Consider the following 24301-nt stretch of genomic DNA (forward strand, 5'->3'; position numbering starts at 1 on the left):
TTCAAAAGCTCTTTTGAAAAAAATTTAATTTTTTTTTTAATTTTTTCTTTGCTTTAAATTAATATTTTGTATTTTGTATTTTTAGATCATTTTGATGTGCTAATATTAAAAATAATTTTTTAAAAATAAAAAAATATATTATTTTGATATATTTTTGAATGAAAAACACTTTGAAAAGCAATCGCAACTACATTTAATTTAGATTTACCTAAATAAATTGAAATAAATTTAATTTATTTAAAAAAATAAAAAAAATAAAATTTTATTCAAATTAACTGAATAATAAATTAATTTATTAGATAAATTAGATTAATCTATATCAACTCCTAACTAACTAAAAAAAAAAAAACTTTATCCAAGTCAGGAATAACATTTATCAACCTACTTGCAGGAAAGAGTTTTATTAACTTAATTTAATTTATTTGAAAGTATGATTATGATTGCTTTTTAAAATGTTTTTTATTTATAAATATACTAAAATAATATTTTTTTTTTAATTTTTTTTTAATAGAATATAACGACCCTAAGTTTAGAATCTGAAAAGGATAAGTATGGAGGGACAAGCTTCATAAGTGCAGGTGAAACAGAAAGATTTCCAGTCACGACGGCCGCTGCCACCAATCCAAAAAACACTGAGAATACAGCACAGCCACCCAAAGTTAGAAAGAGGCCTGTAAACAATAACGACAACAATGGCAGTGTCCTAGCACAAATCCCTGTACCTACTACGTACGTCTTTCCAAGAAAGAAACAAAGAAAAGGGCGTTGTTGGGCTCTTGTTGTTTTCCTTTTCTTTTAAGTTTTCTTGATTCTAACGTTATTTGAATGACGAAGAAGAGGGTGTTGTTCTGTGGACAAGGGGGGCTGGAAAATGGAAGCCTTTACGGAAGTGAACAAGGGAATAATGGAATACGTGACAAAGAACATGATGAATTATCAGGAGACGATGCCAGCCATTTTAGCCTTACCGGTGAGATTCTCCCTTCTCTAGGTGCCACAGCTCGTAGCAACCGCCATGTCATTCTCCGTCGCTACATTCTCTCTCCCTTCGACCCTCGCTACAGGTTATTGCATTAGTTTTTTTTTTTTTTTCAATTATGATATGATAATGAAAAAGGTATCTGGTTATTTTGAATCGGAAAGAAAGATGCCTTGGATTTCAAACTTCATAATGATAACAAAAATGAGTGGTTTTGGAATTCCAGGATGTGTTAAACCATGGTTTTGCAAAAGCAATCCAAAACCATGATGGTCCTACACTTTTTAAATCTCATGAAAATATGAAGGCACACATCCTCATGCATAGGATATATAATGCGGACTAAAACTGTTGTTGCAATGATTCGAGTAATGTGATGGGTTTGGTCTACATGAACAAGGTCGGATTATCATTTATCCTATCACTAATTTTGAGATATTATGTGGTTGGAAATTTGCTCTTAATTGTGATATTTCTCAATGTTCTTTCCTATAGTTGAGCTAATGATCAATGCCTTGGATTTTTTTCTTGAATTGCAGGTTTTGTGATACCCTTCTCCATGTTTTGTTATAGCTGAACAATTAATGAATGTTTAATGTTTGATAATACAGATTATGGGATACTTTCTTGGTATTTCTAGTTTTCTACACGGCATGGGTGTCTCCGTTTGAGTTTGGTTACCTTAGCAAACCTAGTGGGGGTCTGGCCATAACAGATAATGTTGTCAATGGATTTTTTGCCATTGATATTGTTTTGACCTTCTTTGTTGCATACCTTGACAAAAGTTCATATCTACTAGTTGATAACCGAAAAAAGATTGCTTGGAGGTATACAAAATCGTGGTTGGTCCTTGATGTGATCTCCACAATCCCATCTGAGCTTATCAGGGATATATTGCCTGATAAACTTCAGTCATACGGGTACTTTAGTATGCTTCGCCTCTGGCGTCTCCGGCGAGTTAGTAAATTCTTTTCAAGGTAATTAAATGCTATCTTCAGCCTTTTGCTTCATTTACAGCTGCAATTGAATATATTAAGCATTGTCCTCACTGTTCTCATTAATTACATCAGATTGGAAAAGGATAGGAACTACAATTACTTTGTGGTTCGATGCGTGAAGCTCATATGTGTGAGTATATACACTCATTAAAAATTCAATTTGGTAATTTTCATAAAATTTTTGAGCTTCTTGAAAAAACTATCCATCTTATAGGATCATGATGTAATTGTAGGTTACTCTATTTGTAGTTCACATGGCCGGTTGCTTCTACTATCGCATTGCTGTAAATTACAAGGATCCAAGTAAAACATGGATCGGATCCGTTTGGGAAGATTTTCATGGAGAGAGCCTGTGGATTCGTTATGTCAAATCACTTTACTGGTCTACAACCACGCTCTCTACCACTGGATATGGTGATTTGCATGCTGTCAATCCGCAGGAGATGATATTCGTCATGTTCTACATGATGTTTAATCTTGGACTGACATCGTATTTGATTGGAAACATGACCAATTTGGTTGTCCATGCCACCTTCCGAACAAGGCAATTTGTGAGTAACTTGTCTTACGATCTGTGTTTTGATTGCGTAGCAAGCATGTGGTAGATTCTGTAACTGATTAAATGAATTATCTCTACCTTAATCATTTGGTTTTCAAGTGTCTTAAATCTTTTTTAGACTATTGACATTACTTGCATGGAATTTTCAGAGAGATACTATCCAAGCTGTCTCAAGTTTTGCACAAAGGAACCGCCTTCCGATTCGGTTACAAGAACAGATGCTTGCTCATTTGTGTTTGAAGTATAGAACCGACTCGGAGGGATTGCATCAACAAGAGACCATTGGTTCTCTTCCTAAAGCAATTCGATCGAGCATTTCTAACTATCTCTTTTATTCACTTGTGGATAAAGTGTACTTGTTTCGTGGGGTATCAAATGACCTGCTCTTTCAGTTGGTAATTCTTTTACTTCATCTTCTTGATGGATTATGGAAGAATTTTTGAAGCTTTTTCCTGTTTTAGAGGTGGAGGAAGCTGTTAATTGTGTCCATTTGATGCTCATAAAAAAAAAAGAGAGAAGATTATGTCCTCTTGTTGGCCACTCATATTTGTATATCTGATTTTTCGTTCCATCTCTGTAACTTGAAATTGTTTAATATTGAAGGTCACAGAGATGAAAGCTGAGTACTTTCCACCCAGAGAAGATGTAATTTTGCAAAATGAAGCACCAACAGATCTGTATATTTTAGTCACTGGCGCGGTGGTAATTAACTAAAACTCCCTTCCCCGCCCTCTTCATGTTCCATGTGGTTTCAATTTATGATAGGTCAAGAACACGACTTCAATATGCCTCCCTTGTGTGAACATATCATGCTCGGAGTCCATTAATTGATTTTGAATGACATAGTCTTTCCCTTTGTGCGACTTTTTTTGGAATTCAGATCTCCATTTTCTAGGGGACATTTTTATGTACTTATTCTTACAATTCTACTTTGCAGGAACTTATCGTGCACAGGAATGGAATAGAGCAGGCAAGTTCAGTGATTTAAACGTTTCTAATTTCTTTCCACCAATTCCATGAGTACTGAGCTAGAAATTAAATTGGAGCATGCTTACCATGATAAATAATTTGCAATTTTTCTAATTGAAGATTGCAGGTTGTTGGTGAGGCTGCAACTGGAGATGTTATTGGTGAGATTGGTCTGCTATGTTACAGACCACAATTATTCACTGTTAGAACCAAACGGTTGAGTCAGCTCTTACGTTTGAATCGAACTGCGTTCTTAAATATTGTCCAATCAAATGTTGGAGATGGGACAGTAATCATGAACAACCTTCTTCAGGTCAGCAAAAGTTCTTAACAACAACATTTCTCAAATACTGTCACCATACATAAATATTATATTGTCATTTTCTAAAATACTAGCTATCTTTAATCATTGGTTATTTTTCTGTAATCAACCACCTGTTGTCATAATTAAGAATAGGAACATGGTGCTATTTTTATCACCATGGAGCTACAACAAGCATGCATTTTCTGTCATTGTTATCAACATTCATAACTTCTTTCATTATTTGATAGGATGAATGCGAATTTGGTTTACAGGCTTATTCTACAGCATGCTTTATGGTTTGAAACCTTATTTCCTTCAAATATATCAGAAAAATGCATGGAGAAAGCCATTTGGTAATAATTTGCTTGTTGTTAAAAATCTGTCATGTTTTTGTGATGTGTAACGTAATTCAACATGAACACGAGTGCTTCCATTATGTTATTTTGGGTTCTGTACTGAAATAGGCCATGATTACACTCCATTCCAAATCAGAAATTTGGAATTCAATACCACATGTATTATTAACAGATGCTAATTACTTGATACTCCCTTTTGTGGTTGATGCAGCATTTGAAAGAGCTGAATGATCCAGAGATGGAAGGAATTTTGCAACACACAGAGCATATGCTGACTCAGGACAGAATGGATTTGCCTCTTACTTTGTGCATCGCAGCAATGAGGGGTGATGATCTATTGTTGCATCAGTTGCTGAAGCAGGGTTCAGATCCAAATGAGACGGACGAAAATGGACGAACTGCGCTGGTGTGGAAATATTCTTTCATACATATTGCATAAATCTTGTACTCGTAACTTTATTGTCTTAACCAGATTCCTTTATTTTATGGACTCGGAATGCACAGCATATTGCAGCTTCAAATGGGAATGAGCACTGTGTAGTCCTACTTCTGGAGTATGGAGTAGATCCTAACATCAAAGGTATTCTCTCGGGAATAAGCAAACATAAAGACCCGTAACGATTGTTCCGACTCATCTGGCAAAATAAATTTAACAATAATTTCATTTTATTCATGCAGATTCAGAGGGCAATGTTCCTCTATGGGAAGCGCTACAGGGGAATCATAAATCTGTATTTAAACTTCTTTCAGACAATGGGGCAACAATAACTTCTGGTGATGTGGGCCAATTTGCATATACAGCTGCTGAGCAAAATAACTTGGATTTGCTCAAGGAAATTGTCAAATATGGTGGAGATGTAACACTACGTGCAAGATGTGGAACTACTGCCATTCATACAGCAATCTCTGAAGGAAACACTGAAATGGTCAAGTTCATCTTAGACCAAGGAGCCGATGTCGATAAGCCAGATCTCCATGGATGGACACCAAGGGCCTTGGCTGATCATCAGGGCCAAGAGGAAATTCAAGCTTTGTTCGAAAATAGGATGCAAACGAATAAAAAAACGGTTTCCACAATCCCAAAGCATCCAGGGGTGCCATTTGGTAGGAAGCCCATGGCAAGGTATAATAGTGAACCTACAATACCTCCATTTTCTACTTCTTTTCGTCATGATGTTATGCCACCAGTCCCTGAAGTCTCATGGCCTGATAGACCTCGAAGGAGAAGGGCAGACAATTTCCACAACTCTCTTGTTGGGATGATGTCAGTTGCTAGTACTGGTAAGAACGCTTCTATTTTTGCATTACCTTGAATTTTTTTTAATACCAAGACATAAGTATGACTTCTGGATGTAAGAATTATAGTGGTCAATCATGTGTTTCACGTCAGGAAAATCAGGAGGAAAAAGAATGCATGGTTGTGAGGTATTGAATTACACAGGAAAATAGAGACCACCCTATCAATTGGGAAGTTTGTAATTAACTTAGTCCTTGAAAAGATAACTAGAAACCAATCCAATTGCTATACACTCTTGAACAAATAAGTCTCTTTCTTTGCCAACTTTTACTCTAAATAAACTCAAAATTTCAAATTTTGCAGGTGAGAATGACATAATTTCATCTCCAGCCCGTTTTACTGGCTTCGCAAGTTTGAACTGTCGTGCTAGAGTGACTCTCAGTTGCCCGGATAAAGGTGAAGTTGCTGGAAAGATTGTTGCTTTACCACATTCACTCCAAGAACTACTTGATATTGGTTCCAAAAAATTTGGGTGCAATGCCTCCAAGATTCTAACCAAGGAAGGTGCTGAAATTGAAGATATAGAGGTACTTAGAGATGGCGATCATCTTGTTCTTGTTAGTGATGCTGGCACTTAAAGTTAAATACGTCAGTTGGTTTGAGTTCTGAGGTCAGATTACCTACCCAAGATTCACGGTGGCCCAATTTATTGAGATTGAAACATGGTGGTCCTTCCTGTAGTCTGGCTTTGTCTTTCTATCTTTCAACATTTTCTTCCGGATCATGTTGTATAAATATAGAAACTGTGATAGCAAATAGGAGATTATGCATTATACAATCTGAAAAGTTAGCATCACATTTGTCACCCACAGTAGTCATAGAAATGAACGTGCTATGCAAATCTGAAGGTCGCAGGGGCCAAAGGAGATACGAAGTGGAGTGAAAGAGGAGGTTTGGATATAGTAGTATCAGGGGATGTGAGCTCACCTCTGCTCACTAATCTCTGTCTCTTTCGTTTCTGTCTTCTGCCGATGATGAACTTGTTGTCTTCTTACTCTTAGGGGATCACCTGCAAGAATACCTGGCTGTTTAGATATGGGGTAAACCTGCTGACCCCTCTGTCTTGTTAAAACTGAAAATTAAATTGTATAGGGAATACAGTATTTGAGGAAGCCTTCCGCTAATGTGTTTGCTGCAATTTTCCTGGAGAAAATAGAATACTGAACCTGCTAAACCTAAAAGTAAAAACAACTAATATGGAGAAGCAATCTATCCATATCTTGGCATTGTACCAACTGTATGAGAGGGTGCTTAAGGGGAGGATATTATTGTTGTATTATCTATTGAATTTTATTTCTTTTCTGATGAATACTTCATTATCAAAGAAACAAAAGGTGAGAGTGCACAAGAGCCTTACAAACATGAATAGTCCTGGAAACAAACAATCAAAAGCAACATGCACTAAAAGTTTCTCCTGCAAATTTCAGCAATATTAGAATTTGCAGTAGCGTTTTTCAGAATTTTCAAACAACATATTATAGAATGATTTTCTTCACAACTTTGAAAGTACTAGAGCAGTTATTCTCATGTGTTCGTCTATTCTCTCCTGTCATATAAAGTAAATATAGTGCATCAAGCAAGCCTCATCACGGTGGTTTTGAAAAAACTCTTCTGAAAATAAGTCTCTGCAAAATGAAGTTCACATCTCCAATCACCTACTGACCTTTGGATGCTAAAAATCTGAAAAATGGAATGGCATATGCTCTTCATTTCTGGACAAGAAGTGATCTCTGTCCTCAATTGCTCCTTTGCAGAAAACACATTTAGGGTTAACAAGCATCCCAGTCTTACTATAGCAGATAGCCTTTTCAAGATGGCTAATCAAGCCTGATCGATTTCACCAATCTGCTCCAGTAAGCTTCTTCAAATGAAAATCCCTTTAGGAGAAGGTTTCCAAAGTACAGAATCATCAATAGAAAATGGGATAAACAACACCACAAGTAGCAGCCTGAACACTTTGTATCAGACCACGCATTCGGCCAGTTCCAATCACTATTGGACATAACATCACAAATTTTAGCAGTAGAAGGCAATCTTATTTTCTGATTCATGTATAAGCCTCATCCCAGAAATCTTTATCAGAGGCCCTAAAGGATGCCAATTGTCCCACCACAGAAAGACATTGCTCCCGTTTCCAAATGATCCCACACAATGTCTCAGTTCCAAAATTTTCCTCCAATTCTAACTACAATCATCTGGGATTCTCACATTCCAAACACTCCTATTCTCAACGGATATTTATGGCACCAGGCAACCCATGAGGAACTTAACTTTAACAACAAACACCAGGTGTTCCAAGCTACACAGCAGAGTTCCATTCTTTTAACTTTTTCAACAAAAATGACTTGTTAAAGAAGATGAAATGGCTGTTAGCAATGAAGAATTCTAGCAGTAGTCTTCTCTAGAAGTGGGTTTCAATCAGCATAAGTGAGTCCTATTGATTAAAGGGGCACCATAACTCTCTTTCACTCTCACAGCTTGACTATCAGAGACACCACCACAATAGGATTTACTCTTCCAGGATAGGTGCAAGACACTCTTAATAATGAGCATAGCTTCAGTGATTGCTTTAGTTTTAACAGTTAAAAAAAAAAGTTTCTTCTAATATACTCCTCGTGAGCATTGCACCAGTTAGCATGAGTGGCATGAAGTTGGAAAATGAGCAACTTTCCTTAACATGGAGGTTTGGGAAGAAAATTCCACCTGTATGGATTAGGAAAATGAGTATGGGATAGACCATCACACTCTAGGTACAAAATTATGTCAAAAGGGAGAGAAGCTGGTGAGATAGGGACTCGTTTCAAGGCAGATTCCCACTTTCGAATGAGTTTTTTTTTTTTTTTCCTTAAACATATCAAAGTCCATGCCAAAACTATATGCTTGCCAGAGATGGCGCATATCAAAACAGCTTCAAGGCTCCATAGAGGTTTAAATGATGGCAATGAGAATACAAAGCGAGAATCTATAAAGGGCAGGCCATTGTATATCTATGTCAAAATGAATACTGGTTCAGCTTAATGTGATTCTGTAAATTGGGAAAACTAATTATAATGTAAAGTGACCAGCAAAAATGTGAAAGATTTCTAAAATTTCTGATTATCAATCTGTTCAAGTAAAAAAAAACAATGCTAATAATAAAAATTTCACTAATTTCGTTAGGGATAATATGAGGGTTTCTGCATTCCTAAGTATCTCATTTCTCCTTCCCTCGCAAACTTCCTTTTTCGCGGTAGATGTATGTGAGCAAACAATCACAAGCTATATATAAAGCCTCCTCATTAACAATGTTCTTTCTGGCATTCTTTCTCTTCTGCAACAGATTCCGTCTGTCGACACAAGTGATATTCTTCAACACTCTTGCTCGAAAGGCCCTTTGTTTCATGTTCTTTAGGTCAAACAGAGGATTATAGTAATTATCTAGTGTATCCTAATTGTTGTTGAGGTACTCGTTCTATTCAATTGTCATCCTTATTCGTGTGGATAGACCTGCCAAGCATACCATATCATACTCCATCATAAGCATGAATCATTAAGATACTAAGAGAAAGTACACCAAATTATTTAAAGGGGATAAGTATTTCTTGCCTGATGTAATCTATCTTCTTTGAAGCTTAGGGTTCTGAGTTTCAACTCGCCTCTGTTGGTTGTCATCTCATCCAGTATCTCAGCATCATAGAAATCATCTTCACTCTTTTCAGAATCCACATCAGGTGGTTCTCTTTCCTGCACCAAGTTATCATATGCATTAATATGGATAGTAAGCTAAGCTAGAATACGAAGCAAAATTATCATCAGCTGGAGTTTGAATTATATGCATATAGATTATAATCCGGTCGATTTTAGCCAAATGAAAATTGGGTTATAGGGAAAGAGTCTATTTCTAGAAGTTCATCCAAGTCATTTCTTGGTCAGATGAGCAGAAATTCAACATAACAAGTCCAGTCACTTGCAGCATTCAAGGCTTTGTCATTAACAGAAAACAAATTAACTAAAATAGTATGCTCATCATTTTCCTAGACACTAAAGATGTAAGGAATATATTAGGCATAAGTCTAACCAACCATAAATATAAGAAATTAGAAGAATGTACCATGAGGGAAAGGCTTCGGCTTCGTGCTGGAGCACCAGCAATTTCTTCATACTCATCAGCATCCAGTTCTTGCAGATGGTTAGGTTGAAACAGCTTGGGAAGGATGCGCTGCCTTATGCCAATAAGAAGGAAGAATGGTAGGGGGAACAATATTCCAGCTATGGGTATCCATGTCACTCCAAAACAGATCAAAAAGTAGACAAATTGAAAAATTGTGAAGATAGCAATTTGCTTGAATGGCACCAACTCCACGAATGACGCATGAACACCTTCCAGGACTCTGCCCAACAGAACGATACCGAAAGCTAAGAAGTTAGGATAATGATGAAAAACCATGATTCATAGATAATACATTATGATCCGGTAAGTATCTATTGTTTTCAGAAATTTAACATCCTTCCACTATGTACTTCATATAAAATCTTTTAGACAGAGCACTTGCTTTATATTGTCAGCTGCGACTGATATGTTGAAAAGTATTCTCAGAACCAAGATGAGTTTGATTGCTATGGATGGAGAAATCTAAACTCATCATTATCATGGAGTTAGATAAGTAATACTTGTATTTTGGCACGCTTTGTCTTCTAATTTCAAGTTGTATAACTTACTTGTAACGACGGCTAGGAGTGATGAAGAGCAACAGCATCCTTTCCCAGAACTGATTCCCTGGAAGACTATCAATAGCCATGTAGGCGAAGTATCCCCATAGAACCGACGTGGGTATTCTTTTTATCAGAGGCAAAGCACACATTGATACTCCAACAAGGATTGACTGTATCAGGTTGCTCATTCTCTGTTCATTAACTCTCACAGGCAAATAAGCATCAATGTGTTTCTCAGGATCAAATTTTTTTTTAGCATCCTCTTCATCATCAGATTTCATGACAGCCTGCTTCAAGTTCTCCAACTCCTTATGTACTGAAACATCCTGCAGCATGATTCCTGTTAAGTTCGGAAAGGAACACACTTGCATACAAACAGATTTCAAGACACTGGTAGGTAGCAGGCTGCAAACTAACAAGCCTTGAGCACTTACAGGTGAAGGCGCATCCATTTCTAAAAACACAGCATGCATTCTTCCATAAATTTCCGAGTTGCTTGCTTTTTGGCCAATGCATTCCTTTGCGCTCTTTACCATTTTCTTTCTAATCAACTGCAGATCAAGCTCATAACATCTAAGAATCTAAACAAACTTAACTTTAACTTGAAAATGTCCTCAGAAGGTGCGCCATACCTGCCTCTTGAGAACTGCAAGGCTCTTGGTGTGCATGGGGGATTGGGGGAGGACACCATTTGAAGGAGGGAGTCCAAGTAACCCACAAATCAATGTCTGAAATCGTGATCAACAGGCAGCAAGTAAGCCAAATATATATATAGATAGGCTACAGAGGCTAAACATTAGAAAGAAGAAACACTCATGAATCAATCACATACCATGAAACCAAGCAACAAGACATCATAATGGTAAGCAGATGGATTTTTGAGATTAAACTCCTTCTGTTGTGCCATCTGTGAAGCTACGCTGTGGTCAAAAAAATACAATCCGGCTATCATAACAGCTGGTATTAAGGCAGCAAAGATGTATGTCAAAGGAACCTTCCCCATGTCCTGCAATTTGAGTGTGTGAAACACATTATTATAGATCACACCGGTAAGTTAAAGCTGGAATGAGGTTTCGCCACATTACTAGGACAAGTAATTGTTCTGTCAAGCACTCCACAGACTCACAGCAAGAGAAGCCCCGCAGCTGAGGATATGAATCCTGCAGTCTGAAGACTTCGGAACTAAACATTTCCGAATATCCTCGGAAATAAACTACCCCATGGAAACAACAATTCGCTTGATTATTACCTTTATTACTGTCCAATGGTGCACTGATTCAACATCCGAAAGAAGCGGAACATGAACTCTCCTAGGAACCCCAGAAGGAACTTCGCTGGGTCTGACATAAGACATAACTGTCCACAACACGACCATTAGGGGAACTCCATAGTCTGCAATAAAACCTCGGATCCACCCTGCAAGAATGAAATAAAAGATTAAGATAATTAAGTAAATTAAACCATAAACCAATTTTCTTCTGTTAATCATCCACCCACCAAGCTGCAGCTCATTACCTGTGCCATATCGCCATGATCTTGCCCTACGGCTTTTAAGGGCAGTGAACAACACACCCAACGAGAAAATTACAGAAAGCAATCCATTTGCATACCGCCACTGGAATTGGTACTCCTCCAGTTTTGAACTTTCATCTTTAGGAATATTGAATTCACTAACCACTCCCTGTAGTATAGAAATTAATTAACACGGTCAACCTCATTATACAGCAAATTCTACCATGAAAAGAACAATCACAAACCAGTACCCTGACAGCCTCTTGAATGAAAAGAACTGAAATCAGCATGCCAAAAAGCTCCCCAGCTATCCTTGTAAATTTAAAGATGATGGTAGCTGCATTAAAAATTGCAAGAAGAACAAGCAGGAGTGCTGTCCAGACACAAACCCTGTGAAAACAGTTAGGAAAAGAGAGAATCAATAACAGCACATATGGGTCCATTCAATGACTCTAAAAAATCCTTAAGTTTTTGTTTTTTTAATTCCTTACCAACCAGCCCAAGCTAGAAACAATTTCTGCCCCAACTCTTCCCTTCCTTTGCTGAAATTGTACAGATAGGTGTACATTATAACAGTAGGTTCTGCAACCCCTAGAATCAGCAATGGCTGTCCACCTAAAATTGAGTGGATTATTCCACAAATAGCAGTAGAAGCTAAGGTTTCCACAGTACTCAAGCTTCCATCTACCATAAAACAAACACAATCTTCATCATCATCACAACACATGGTACACCTTAAACTATCCTCAGAACATAAAATACATGCGCGCGCGCGCGCATATGCTAGTATGACTAATTGGTTTTGACCCTATTGATTCTATAGCCTTTAAAATTAATCTTCCAATTCGAAAAAATAAATATTATTAGAGAATAATTACCTGTGTCTCTACTTAATTGCTCTCCAAAGGCAATCACAGGAAGTGCAGAAGCAAAGAAGATATAGAAAGTTGGAGCCAAAATTCTTAATCCTGAACACAGTCCACTAACCCAATCATCCTTATAACATGCTGTTCTCCCTCTTACATCTTTTATTATTCCCTTGAATGGACTCTTCATGCTCTCCATTTTCTAATGCAAAAAACCATCAACCAGGTTACACTCATCAACTTTTTTATATAAAAGAAAGAAAGAAAGAAGATAAAAAACCAGTTGAGCATACATAATAAATTTGAATCAAATTAACATAATAAATAATATATCTAGAAATAAAAAAAATTAACAAATCTTAAAATCACTTTTATAGCAACGTCCTCGTTAATTCTAAAAAAAAAATAAAAAGCATCCCTAAATTCACTAGCATTGAATGCATTTATGATGAAATTCTTCAACATGGTCAAGAAAATGTTTATCAAGGGCAAGCATGCAAACATGCATATATCGTACTATTCATCACTTTCTTTTATTAAAACCAACCATGCATGAAAAAAATGATATACAGTAAGCCGTTTTTACTTACTAAAGAAGCAAAAAAAAAAAAATGAAGAAAAAGAAGGAAGTTGTCAGTTCTGGAGGAGGAGGAGGAGATGTGGTGATCGGAATGTTGTCAACTGGGCTCGTTAAATCTTCTCTCTAAAACTTGATATTTTCTCTCTCTCCGAGAGCGAGGGAGAGAGAGGAATTTGGGGCGAGGTGAGTCGGGTGACAAGAAACGAAGAAAGGAAGGTGTTTTCTAGCTCAAAAAACCCATGAGAGTTTGATGGGGCCCAACCTGATTGTGGGTCCTACATAATCAGGGGAATAGCTCAACGTTTTGTGATGGTCGACCGGAGGAACCGTGTTTTTTAGCTGGTGTCGGTTTGTTTACTGTTCTTTGAAGAAAACAAATTCAACAAGGATTTGATTTGTAGCTCCGAATTTCTTTTTTTTTTTTTTTTTTTTTTGGGGATTACCAGTCATCACGGCAAGTTTTAATGTATATGAAGAATAAATTATTTTTCTTGTTCTAATTTTTACATAGTTTAAAGAGGATAATAAAAAGTTTAATTTTATGGAAGATATTTTTAGTTTAACAATTTACTCATAAAATAAAATTTGAAACTTAACTCAATAATCTACAAACTCATTACTGAAATACTTATAAAAAAATAGCATTTAAATTTGAAAAAAAACAAAATAATAATAATTCATTATTAAAAAAAAATTTTCAAGTAAACCCGAGTTAATCATTACTCTAATCTTAGACCAGATCACTCACATGTTATAACTATAACCATGTTAAATATAAAATTATAATAAAGTTATAGATTTTTTTTATAAAAAAATTAAAACTTGAATGAACTCAAGTCAACAATGATTGACTCGTGTCTCAAGTTTTTGAATTTGATTGTTTTTCAAATGACAAGTATAATCATAAAATTATAATCGAGTTAATTATTGAATTAGAATGTTGAAGAAAATAAATTATTCATACATTGGTTGTATGTAATTGTGCTATGAATGTAGTGATGAGCATAAAGGTGCTGCTTAATGATATGGTACAAGCTATGTTTTCTATGGCATGGCATGAAGTGAGGAAGAAGGCTCATGAAACCGTGTGAAATTGAATCATTGGTCAAAATGGAGCTAGCCAACTTTGGCTCTGCAACCTTGCTGGACAAACGAGAGAGATGACAAGGAAATGGAGGGTCCTAGCTAGAGGCCATGTACTTAATTTCCATATGAATGCAAAGCACATGCACATCTCTCTCTCTCTCTCTCTCTCTCTCTCTCTCTCTCTCTCTATATATATATATATATATATATATATATATATATATATATATATATATATAGGCATATTTCCTGTGATTAATTAATTTTTTGTTTGTTTTTATCTCCCATGTGCATTGTCCTCCAACAAAAACGAGCTGGGAAATCTGGATTTTCTACGTTGTAGCCATTGTTTTTTTCATTCAAGGTGGATATACACAGACATGTAGAGTTATGATTATTAGAAAATAATATAAATTATATCTTGAAATTTTACTTAATAGTTTAAATTATTGAGTTGAGATGATTCTTGATATTGTATCAGAGCTTTAATGACCAAGCAATCACGAGTTTGAATTTTATCATCCTCTTATTTATTTGATAAAAATTATGAACAAGATAATGTGGGTTTGTGCAAGTTTCAAGTCCAAAGAACTTTCACTTGAAGAGATATATTAAAGAATAATATAAATCATATCTTAAAATTTTATCTAATAACTTAAATTATTAAGTTGAGATGTTTCTTAACAATAATCACAGTAGATCCAAGCTAGAGGGCTAGCGAAATAAGAGGCCATTCACTGCCTGGGGACTTGCTTTGAACTTGAAAACGATTATATATTCTCATCCATGCAAGCTATCGTGCATGAAATGACAAGAAAACATTAAGATAATACAGAAGATTCAGGGAAATTAAGAAAACATTGTACGTTTTGTGTTGAAAAGGGTGTAAACAAGACATCATTATATCGCAGATGGAAAATAAGTGTTCTACGTGTTTCCTTGTTGTGGGGTGGGTGTCGCATGCATAGAAGCATCAAGCATTTTCCCTTTTTTAAAATACAAACTTAGTAAGTGCCTGTTTGGTATTGCGGCCAAACCGGTTTTTAGAAAAAATTCAAATTTTTTTTTTTACTAAAATTGAGTGTGGTTTGTACTTTTTGGATCGTTTTGATGTGCTGATGTCAAAAATGATTTTTAAAAAATAAAAAAACATTATTGGCATGCTTTTCGGCACGAAAAGCTATTTGAAAAGCAACCGCTACCACACTCCCAAACACCCAAACCTAACCCGTCGCCCACCGGCAAGCAATATTAATCATTTTTGTGTATAACGTAGGAAATCTTGTAGCTAGCTTGTGAAAAGTTGCTGGATACAGATAGTATGGTAGGGTTTTGGGGCTATACCCATGGATCCATGGGTATTAGAATTTAAAAAAATATATATAAAAGCTTTCTCACTAAAACCCTAGAAGAAAAAACAAAATTTAAGACAATATAGATGAGGGAGTGAGTATTGAACATATCTAACTCAAGAATTATACAAAAAATTAGTAAGGAAAAGAAAGTAAGAGAGAGGAAAATCACAACATTAAAAGAAAAAAAAAAAGCATAAAAATTTGTCTAGTTAATATTCGATGTTCATATCATTATTGAGCAAGATACTATAAACTCGATTGCATAAGTTTAAATAAAGATTAACAAAATTTAGGCAAAAATTTTGAATTTTGAATTAAATTCTTAAATGTTAGATCAAGGAAAAGTGAAATTATGATGTTGTTGGGATATAATAAGATGTAAATGACTCTAAATAAAACATAATTGAAGAAGAAAAATTGAGTATTTATGATAAAAATAGAGTCGGTTTTTTAGGAGGGTTTGAGAACTTTTGGAACCAAAGTAAATATTTGTTAATTATGTGTATTTAGTATGTATTGTTGTGTTGATGGGGATTGAAATTGATTTAATTATGTTGTGTTAATTATAGTTGAATTTTCGATGTCACTTAAAAAAAAACTTAAGAAATTAATGAAATAAATAATTTATAGTTATTTGTTGGGTTGTGAAATATGAAATGAATGTTGATGATGTTAAGATGGTGTGAGAAAAATTGTAAGTCGGTCATGTAATCGAATCAATCATGTATGATTGGTTGGTTTTTTATATTGAAAAAAATATATTTAAAGATGTTAACAATGAGAAAATCCTATAATGTTTTTAACATATAAAGTTCCGTAGAGATTATAAAAAAATAAAATAAAATTTTATGGAGCATCTTCTCATGATATATGTAAGCTTATAATATTGAATTTTTGGGTCTCGATTAATTTAGTTATATATTTATATTATCTCACCCGAATTGCCTCCTGGATCGGTCTCTGGCTACACCTAACCAGATTTTTGCCACTGACTGGCCTCAAAGTTTATTGTAGTGCAGTACTACTCGTAGCTTTCAAGGATGATATATTATTAGCTAGGAAGAATCAATTTCCTCCAAGTTTTATGATCTTTGCTGTGCTTTTTCATGGAGCTGTAAAATAGACAGGCTACAATCCATGCGGGTTCCTACGATGTCGATACTTCAGCATCATCACAAATTCCGGTGACCATCACGGCCGTTGATTTGCTAGGTCATCAAGAAGAAGAAGAAGAAGAAGAAGAAAACAATGGGGCCTCCAAGTTTTATGATCTTTGCTGTGCTTTTTCATGGAACTGTAAAATAGACAGGCTACAATCCATGTGGGTTCCTACGATGTCGATACTTCATCATCAGCACAAATTCCGGTGACCATCACGGCCATTGATTTGCTAGGTCATCAAGAAGAAGAAGAAGAAGAAAACAATGGGGCCTCCTATGGCGTTTGGCATTATAGCAGTGCTCAGAGCTTAGGCATTCTAGACTTCGCCCACACCAGGACGCCTGTTTGTAGTCCTATCGAGCTTGTAGGGGCTCGAGGGATGTAGCCGAAGGAATCCGCCACCAGGCTAGTCTTGGCATTTATGCCGGGTATAATTGAAGATGTTGCTTATTTTAATAAATATTTTTTAAAAAAAAAGAAGAAAAAGAAGAAGAAGAAGACGAAGAAAAGTCACCTATAAACACCACACTAGCTATGTCACTTGCGGTTCACCGTTGGTAGATTATTTTTCAATAAAAAAAATAAATATATAGGTTTCTCATATCATGTTTTTAAATATAAAAAATGCCCACACATATTTAATTAAATAAATCAATATTTAATTTAAAAACAAATAAGATTAAGATATTTAATTTTACAATACGGAGTGATATACTCAATTATACCAGTTAATTTTTTTTTTTGTTTAACAAAATGATTATTTGTGACAATAAAAGGTAAAAAAAGTCATCAACAAAAGTAAATTGAAAAAATAAAATAAAAAAAAAACAATGAAAAAAAATACGAATCAACTTAGGTTAACTCGCTAATCTCATTACTATTAATGAATAAAATCATTTAAAAAATACAAAAAACACCCCTTACCATTAGTGAATAAAATTTAATTTCTAGAAGTAATTTAAACATTTTATTGTGTATATGAAATTGAAAAGAAGAAAACACCCCGGGCACCAGCTTTCAAAGTTTTAATTCCAGAGGCAGTGAAGTCATTTTATAATGCATAACATATGTAATCAAGCCAAATTATCCCTATAAATATGGCAACATCGTGTGAAATGATAAAAATACCTCGAAAAGCTATTTAATTGGGTGGTTTTAAGAGTAGCAAAATTGGAAAAACTGTGGACTGTGTTTTTTAATATTTCTTATAATAATAATAAGAACAGCAACAAGACGACGACAAATGATAATGTTTGGCTCTCTTTAGGGATGGATTCCACAAATCGTAAACATGGTACCGTGCATTGGTGCTAGTGCTTCATATTTTTGCGACTCTTGATGATTTATGTCAGAAATGGGAGGTGCTTTTTCTTTGTTTCCGTGTATGGATGTATTTCATGGAAGAAATAATCATCGAGGAGCAAACAATGAGATCAAGATGAATGCAATGACAGATGCTCTAAACGTTACAAACATGTATTTTCATTTGTCAATTCTATACAATTGAAAATCTAATTTTACGTTAATAACTCATAAACCAACTGCAGGTTACAAAAAACAAATCAGTAAAATGGCCTGTGTATACTATCATCACCTTTCGCTTCTTCCGTTTTCAGCTCTCTGTTCTGAGGCAGATTCGGCAAGAACATTGCTTCTAATATTGCAGGAGAAATTAGAGATTTTTAGCACATCAAAAGGAGAGCTTCACGGGTGCGACCAAGCAGTCTTAGCACTGTTGCAGCAATATGATGTCCTGTTAGCCCAGCAAGAGCAAGCTGTTCATTTGGCGATGCATGTTCAATGTAATTGTCTGGTAATACAATTGGCCGCCACTGCAGAAGTCATGGGGAAAAAAAACTGCAATTAGGACAGAGTTTAACAGAACATTCAGTCATCTACGCATCGGTAATGGATTGACATTAATCAACATTGTCTGTGACTCAAAAATTACTCCATTGGCAGTGATCGTGCTTCAGGAAGCATACAATGCATTTGTCTCTGGTGAAAACAAGCGATTTGATATTATTTGTGTGTAAGATATTACCTTAGTTCTTCCATCAAGCTGCCCATCAAGGGCAATGAACTGTGAAACATGGGCCCCGAATCCTCCGATAGAGCCTTCCTCGACTGTGACCAGAAAGGCATGGTTTTCGCATAACTGTCTGAGAAGCTTCATGTCAAGTGGCTTGCAGAATCTTGCATCAGCAACAGTTACCTCAATGCCAAGCTTTGAAAGAAGGGTCTGAGCTCTGAGGCAGTTCTGAACCATTGTACCATACCCAAGCAAAGCAACATCTTTACCCTCTACAAGAGTTAATCCCTTTCCAATCTGCTCCACATAAACAGTAGTCAAGCTGAGTGCACAAGAACCCACTGACAAACACAGTAACTAATATTATACCAGAAAGAGCAGCCGGGAAAAAAAAAAAAAACCTTATGGAAGCAATGGGAATCAGCAGCTACAATGAAATTTTAAAAATTTAATATAGAACTTGACAAAGGCTTTATCAAGAATATCAAAGAAATGCTAAACCATGCCAAGTAAATTAAATGAGAACATTCAGGGGACATATGCGTGATGTGAATAATGATTCAGTTTTCCAACAATAATGTTTATTATCTTATCAGCGATGATAGCCGACATGACAAAAATCAGTGTCACCAGAGACACTTCTTCTGAGACAAAACTATATAATCATTTTAGGAAAGCTGGTATCAAGGGCAAGAGAAAGTTAACAAGCACGGCATGTTGAAAGTACCTCAACAGGAATACCACTATGAGTATAATGATCAGTTCCAGCAATGGCACCCCTTGGATACCGAAAGCAAACTGGACGATCATTAATATGGACTGCAGTAGCCACCATGTCCACAAGCTGATCCTCATCTGATGGTGCCATAACAATCATGTTTGGCAAGCATGACATGAAAGTTATATCAAATGCTCCACACATAGTAGGACCATCAGGTCCTACCAGTCCCGCGCTTGTAATGACAAAGCGAACTGGAATCCTCTGCTGATCTACATCATGGACCACCTGGAGAAGCCACAAAGAGCAACATTCTAGAAAAACTAAGATTTTTCCTGCAATCAATGTTACAATTTTGTTCCCAAAACTTGTTGTCATGCTATTCCATTTCTCTTGAAGAATCAAACAATTATAAATCTAGCTAGCTTAAAACGACATCCAGCAAGATCTAATTCAACAATATTCCTGGCATGCGCTCACGCGTACACTAACACACACATGCATGCATACATAAATGTGTGTGCGTGTGTGTGTGTGTGTAAAGAGAGAAAGAGAGAGACCTGGTCATATGCTCTCTGCAGAAAAGCTGAAGGAATTATGCAAAATGGCTTCAACCCCCCGCATGACAAGCCAGCTGAAAATGTAACTGCATGTTGCTCAGCCATTCCCACATAAAAAAACCTGTGTGGAAATCTTTCCTGAAATAGTTGAAATGATGGTTCCATTTCCTTTCCTGCATGAACAACCACAATATCTTTGTCTTTCTCTGCTTCCATGATCAGAGCCTCAACAAAGCAATCACTATATGTTTGAGTATGCATATTGGATAGCACTGCATCTGAGTCAAAGAAACCTGCAGAAACAGAAAACCTATTAGAATGGGAAAACAATATGAATTAGAAAAAAAAGAGCAGTAAAGCCAGAAAAGAGTGTGTATGGTCACTCTGCCATAGCAAGGAGAGATAATTTGGCATCTATGATTAATATACATGGGGGGAATGTCTTCCAAGTAAATCCCTACATATAACTTGATTTCTGTTGTGAAAAATTAGAGCCCCAGGGCTCACAATGAAAGTAAATAACCGATTAAAAGACAAGCATTAATACAAAGTCTTGTGCATTTACATCATTCAAATGAAAAAATTAAATAAAAGTTGGAATTTTTGGGTTTGAACAGTCAGCCACAAGATGCACTGCTTGTCAGATATTCAAAGATGTTGACAAGCCATGGTAGCTGATACAAGTAAACTCAGCACAAACTGAGCCTGAACACAGACAGGTACCCCGTAGTCCAAAACTATAAACTAGAGGTGACTGTGGACATATCTCAGATGGATATTCATAATACTTGTGCTACATTTTAATCATTGATTACTTGGAAGCTATAGCATGAAGAAAATAAAGCTTAGTCATGGCGAGCTTTATTATACATTTTGTTCAAAACAAGTTGTGTAAATCCAGAATTCTGCAAGAGGCAATTGAAAGCTCTAAGCATGCTGATTTATGTCTAGATTGCAGTTCTCTTGTTCCTTTACAACTGATAAGTGATCTTTAAAATACTTTTAGTTCTTGTTATGATAGAATCTGCACATTAGTTGATTTTAAGGTTATTTGATTGTACAACTCGTGTAAGCAGGATAAGCTGCAGCTTTAGTTTCCTATTTATCAATTATATTCTTCATTTAAAAGAAAATAAAATAAAGCTTAGCCTAGCCTAGACATAAGCATTTGAAGCAATCTGCAAATTAAAGAATATGTACGCATTAATTTTAGAATTAAAATCATCTCCTCTACTTAAAAAGCTGTAGAGCAATTAACCAGTCCTGAGTTCTTACACATTAAGTTGTAGCCTAGCCTAGCCTAGCCTAGACATAGGGCCAGATCCTGAACAAAGCATATGCCTCAGCATAGATATCTAAAATATAACCAGGATAGCCAGGTCAGTGTGACTGTGAATTAATGCATAGATTTGATAGTCATCTATGAAAAATCAAAGAAGATTGAAGTATAAGAATTCAACATACCTCCCTGCTGGTTCCCCATTGCCTCAGTCTGTTGCTTGTGTTCTGCACACTGATTTTCTTCAGTTATTACATGTATCAAGACAGGACCCATTGACTCCAGAGTTGACACTTCTTGTAAAACACAAACTAAATCTTCAATATTGTGTCCATCAACAGGGCCTATGTAGTACAACCCAAGTTCTTCGAAGAGAGTTGATCCCAGTGGACCCATCATACCACGTGCATACTCATCAACCTTAGCTGCTAATTCATACATACCTATCCTCTTGGTAACACCCTTGATAAGAAATATGAAAAGAAAGAGCATTCAATTGAATGAAAACAATAATACATGAAGTTAAAACAAGATATAAAATCTGACTGAATTTTGTTGCGCTACTTATTGCAATAGAGATTTCTAAATTAACTAAAAAAAAATGTATCTTCAATTACAGAAAATTTCCATTCTCTATAAGCAATTTTATCAGTTAATGATCCTAATACAAGCTTAGTCATGTAAGCAAATGGAAACTACTGAAAGCACCTTAGCAACTTCTCTAAGCCTCCGGAATGATTTGCTTGACTGGAGCTTGCTTAGGGTACTAGATAGAGCATTGATTGAAGTCTTGGAGCCCTCTTCAATCTTGGGGTGTAAAGAGTGTCGGCTATCATTTAAAATCACTATCATATTTGAGTCTAAATAGCCTGCATTGCCCATTGCTTCATAAACCTGACCAGCCATGGTTGTGCCATTGCCAATGACTGTAACAATACGTTCCCGCTTCCCTTTAATATCACGAGCAACTGCCATGCCTGGTGAGAAACTAATTAAATTCCATGCTCTAAAGTTTATTTCTAATAGTAATACTGGAGCATATACGCAAGAGTTTCACAACTTGATTCAGAGCTAAGTACAACATAAAAGCTAAAGTTAACAGCCTAAACTTGGACAGCTGATTTCCTTTGCTGACAGGACAGCACACTTACTAAAAATATTTCCAGGGTAATAAGCATGAGTGAAAGAGATGTACTCGGTGGATCTATGAAATGCAGTGCAAGAACTTCAGGAAAGTATGCTTATTCAGACAAGTGAGCGAATAAAAGTTGAGAAAAGTATAAGAAGCCGAGGACATGGCATTTTACCAAGTCCAGCAGAAATACTGTTGCATCCATGTCCTGCTCCAAACGGGTCATATTCACTCTCAGATCGAGATGAAAATCCAGAAAGACCATCCTTTTGTCTTAGTGTATGCATACGAGATCTCCTTCCAGTGAGAATTTTATGTGCATATGTCTGCCGACAAGAAACAAGGAACTAACTTAAAAATGGACCAGATTGTCACTCAAAACTAGCCATTTCCATATACAAAAGGCCACTTTTTTGAATTATTCTTTGGTTCAGACTCTGCCCACCAACTAACATCAACAAATTCAAATTCCCAATCCATCCCCATTCTAAAAAATATTTATAAAAGAAATCAACAGTCATGCTAGCAGACAGCTGCACAACACAAACAAACAAATAAACAGGCCCCGATAAGCATGCAATTATCTGCTCTTTGATGACTATGCAGTCCTCCATAAAGAACAGAATCAGCTGCGAATCTTACTTGTTCCCCAACATCCCACAGTATCTTGTCCACTGGAGCATGAAAAACATGGTGAATTGCAACTGTCAGTTCAACCGCTGCCAAACTGGCCTTAAAGTCTTTTTGTGCCTTTGACATTATGGAAGACAACTCTGATCGTATTTCACTAGCTAATAGTTTCAGTTCCTGCATAGACCAATCCTTAATAAGTAAAGAAGCTGAAATATTAATAGTATGAAACACGTCTGGAAAATGGAGAAAGTTCATGAACTAACCTTAATAGTTAAATTCTTCAAGTGGATAGGGTTTTCAACCACATCAAGTAATGGTGTTGCAATAATATCCGAAAATATATCATCAATATCAGGTAGAGCACGTATTCTACGAACACACACCTGTATCAAGAAAAAATCCTCCATAATTCAAAACATTAATTCTTACATGGTTTCATGCACTACTGCCATGACATTTGCATGTATCATCAAATTCTCTCTATTATCTTTTCTATAAAGAATATTTATCTTGTCTGCTTTATCCATGCCATTAGCAATTGAATGTAATCAAAATTGTCAAAAGTCAAAACAACACTGCCATATCACAAAATAAACACCCCCAAGTACACAAGTACATTATTTCCTCTATCTCCATTACAGTACAGTATATTCAACAGGGTTTTTGTTTCACTTCTTCCTAAAAAATGGACTAATCAATTGTGCATATAATCTATAAAGACAATCTTTACCACCTACCTTGGAGTTAGTGGTGGAAACAGAACTTGGATACAAGTTAAACCTTGATGTCTCCACTTTATATTGAGAATTAGAGCTTGAAATCTCCAATTTGCGACCGAATTTCACAAAAGATTGTGAAGTAATTCCATATGGGTACTGAGTAATTGCAGTACCCATCAAGAAAAGTAACAAAAACCCACCTCTCAAAGTTCAATATTTGTCCCAAAAAGCACAAAAAGATTAATGCTTGATTGCTTAAAAGCTCACTCGACTAAGCAGAATTTAATGAGTTAAAATGTGTAAAATGATTCTAGGATTCTGCAGATAAGACACGAGAAAAGTTGCCAAGAAGGTAATTCAAAAAAATGGTTGGAATCCATATGGAATAAGTGAAATAATTAATAAAATTTAGACAAGGAAAGTAGAGAGATGACAAAGGGAGCATAATTTGAGGTTGTTATTGTATCAACTGTTAGAGGAAAGCAGGCGAAGAAGGAAAGGTCAAATTATTGGT

At 35.8% G+C, this 24301-nt stretch overlaps 3 protein-coding genes across 5 annotated transcripts; 1 reads left to right on the top strand and 2 right to left on the bottom strand.

Moving 5' to 3' along the window:
• Nucleotides 1-544: 544 nt before the first annotated feature.
• LOC118051197 (potassium channel AKT1) lies at nucleotides 545-6586 on the top strand. Of its 2 annotated transcripts, XM_035061778.2 has the most exons (12): nucleotides 545-1064; nucleotides 1591-1956; nucleotides 2050-2107; nucleotides 2211-2528; nucleotides 2686-2931; nucleotides 3140-3238; nucleotides 3474-3506; nucleotides 3633-3818; nucleotides 4377-4571; nucleotides 4670-4745; nucleotides 4844-5446; nucleotides 5766-6586. In XM_035061778.2, the coding sequence occupies exons 1-12, from the start codon at nucleotides 826-828 to the stop codon at nucleotides 6038-6040; spliced, it is 2694 nt and encodes an 897-aa protein (XP_034917669.1). In that variant the 5' UTR covers nucleotides 545-825; the 3' UTR covers nucleotides 6041-6586. The 2 variants fall into 2 exon arrangements, with proteins under 2 accessions (XP_034917669.1, XP_034917671.1); XM_035061780.2 differs by lacking the exon at nucleotides 545-1064 and having other exon boundaries at nucleotides 1817-1956; nucleotides 2227-2528.
• A 2005-nt stretch (nucleotides 6587-8591) lies between these two features.
• On the bottom strand, nucleotides 8592-13363 carry LOC118051198 (boron transporter 4). The gene is made up of 13 exons (XM_035061781.2): nucleotides 13123-13363; nucleotides 12545-12734; nucleotides 12158-12350; nucleotides 11918-12056; nucleotides 11670-11835; nucleotides 11404-11570; nucleotides 10987-11160; nucleotides 10787-10882; nucleotides 10589-10705; nucleotides 10161-10480; nucleotides 9553-9832; nucleotides 9048-9185; nucleotides 8592-8948 (listed from the first exon to the last, which is right to left on the bottom strand). Exons 2-13 carry the CDS (start codon nucleotides 12729-12731, stop codon nucleotides 8931-8933), a joined length of 1995 nt encoding a protein of 664 aa, XP_034917672.1. The 5' UTR covers nucleotides 12732-12734; nucleotides 13123-13363; the 3' UTR covers nucleotides 8592-8930.
• Nucleotides 13364-18142: 4779 nt separating this feature from the next.
• On the bottom strand, nucleotides 18143-24301 carry LOC118051195 (probable 1-deoxy-D-xylulose-5-phosphate synthase, chloroplastic). 2 transcript variants are annotated; one of them, XM_035061777.2, is made up of 10 exons: nucleotides 23806-24301; nucleotides 23332-23451; nucleotides 23078-23242; nucleotides 22611-22761; nucleotides 22012-22280; nucleotides 21489-21765; nucleotides 20025-20317; nucleotides 19474-19752; nucleotides 18759-19043; nucleotides 18143-18546 (listed from the first exon to the last, which is right to left on the bottom strand). In XM_035061777.2, exons 1-10 carry the CDS (start codon nucleotides 23962-23964, stop codon nucleotides 18397-18399), a joined length of 2148 nt encoding a protein of 715 aa, XP_034917668.1. In that variant the 5' UTR covers nucleotides 23965-24301; the 3' UTR covers nucleotides 18143-18396. The 2 variants fall into 2 exon arrangements, with proteins under 2 accessions (XP_034917668.1, XP_073262148.1); XM_073406047.1 differs by lacking the exon at nucleotides 18143-18546 and adding an exon at nucleotides 19148-19173 and having other exon boundaries at nucleotides 18889-19043.

This window comes from Populus alba, chromosome 18, assembly GCF_005239225.2.
Source record: "Populus alba chromosome 18, ASM523922v2, whole genome shotgun sequence".
NCBI lineage: Eukaryota > Viridiplantae > Streptophyta > Magnoliopsida > Malpighiales > Salicaceae > Populus > Populus alba.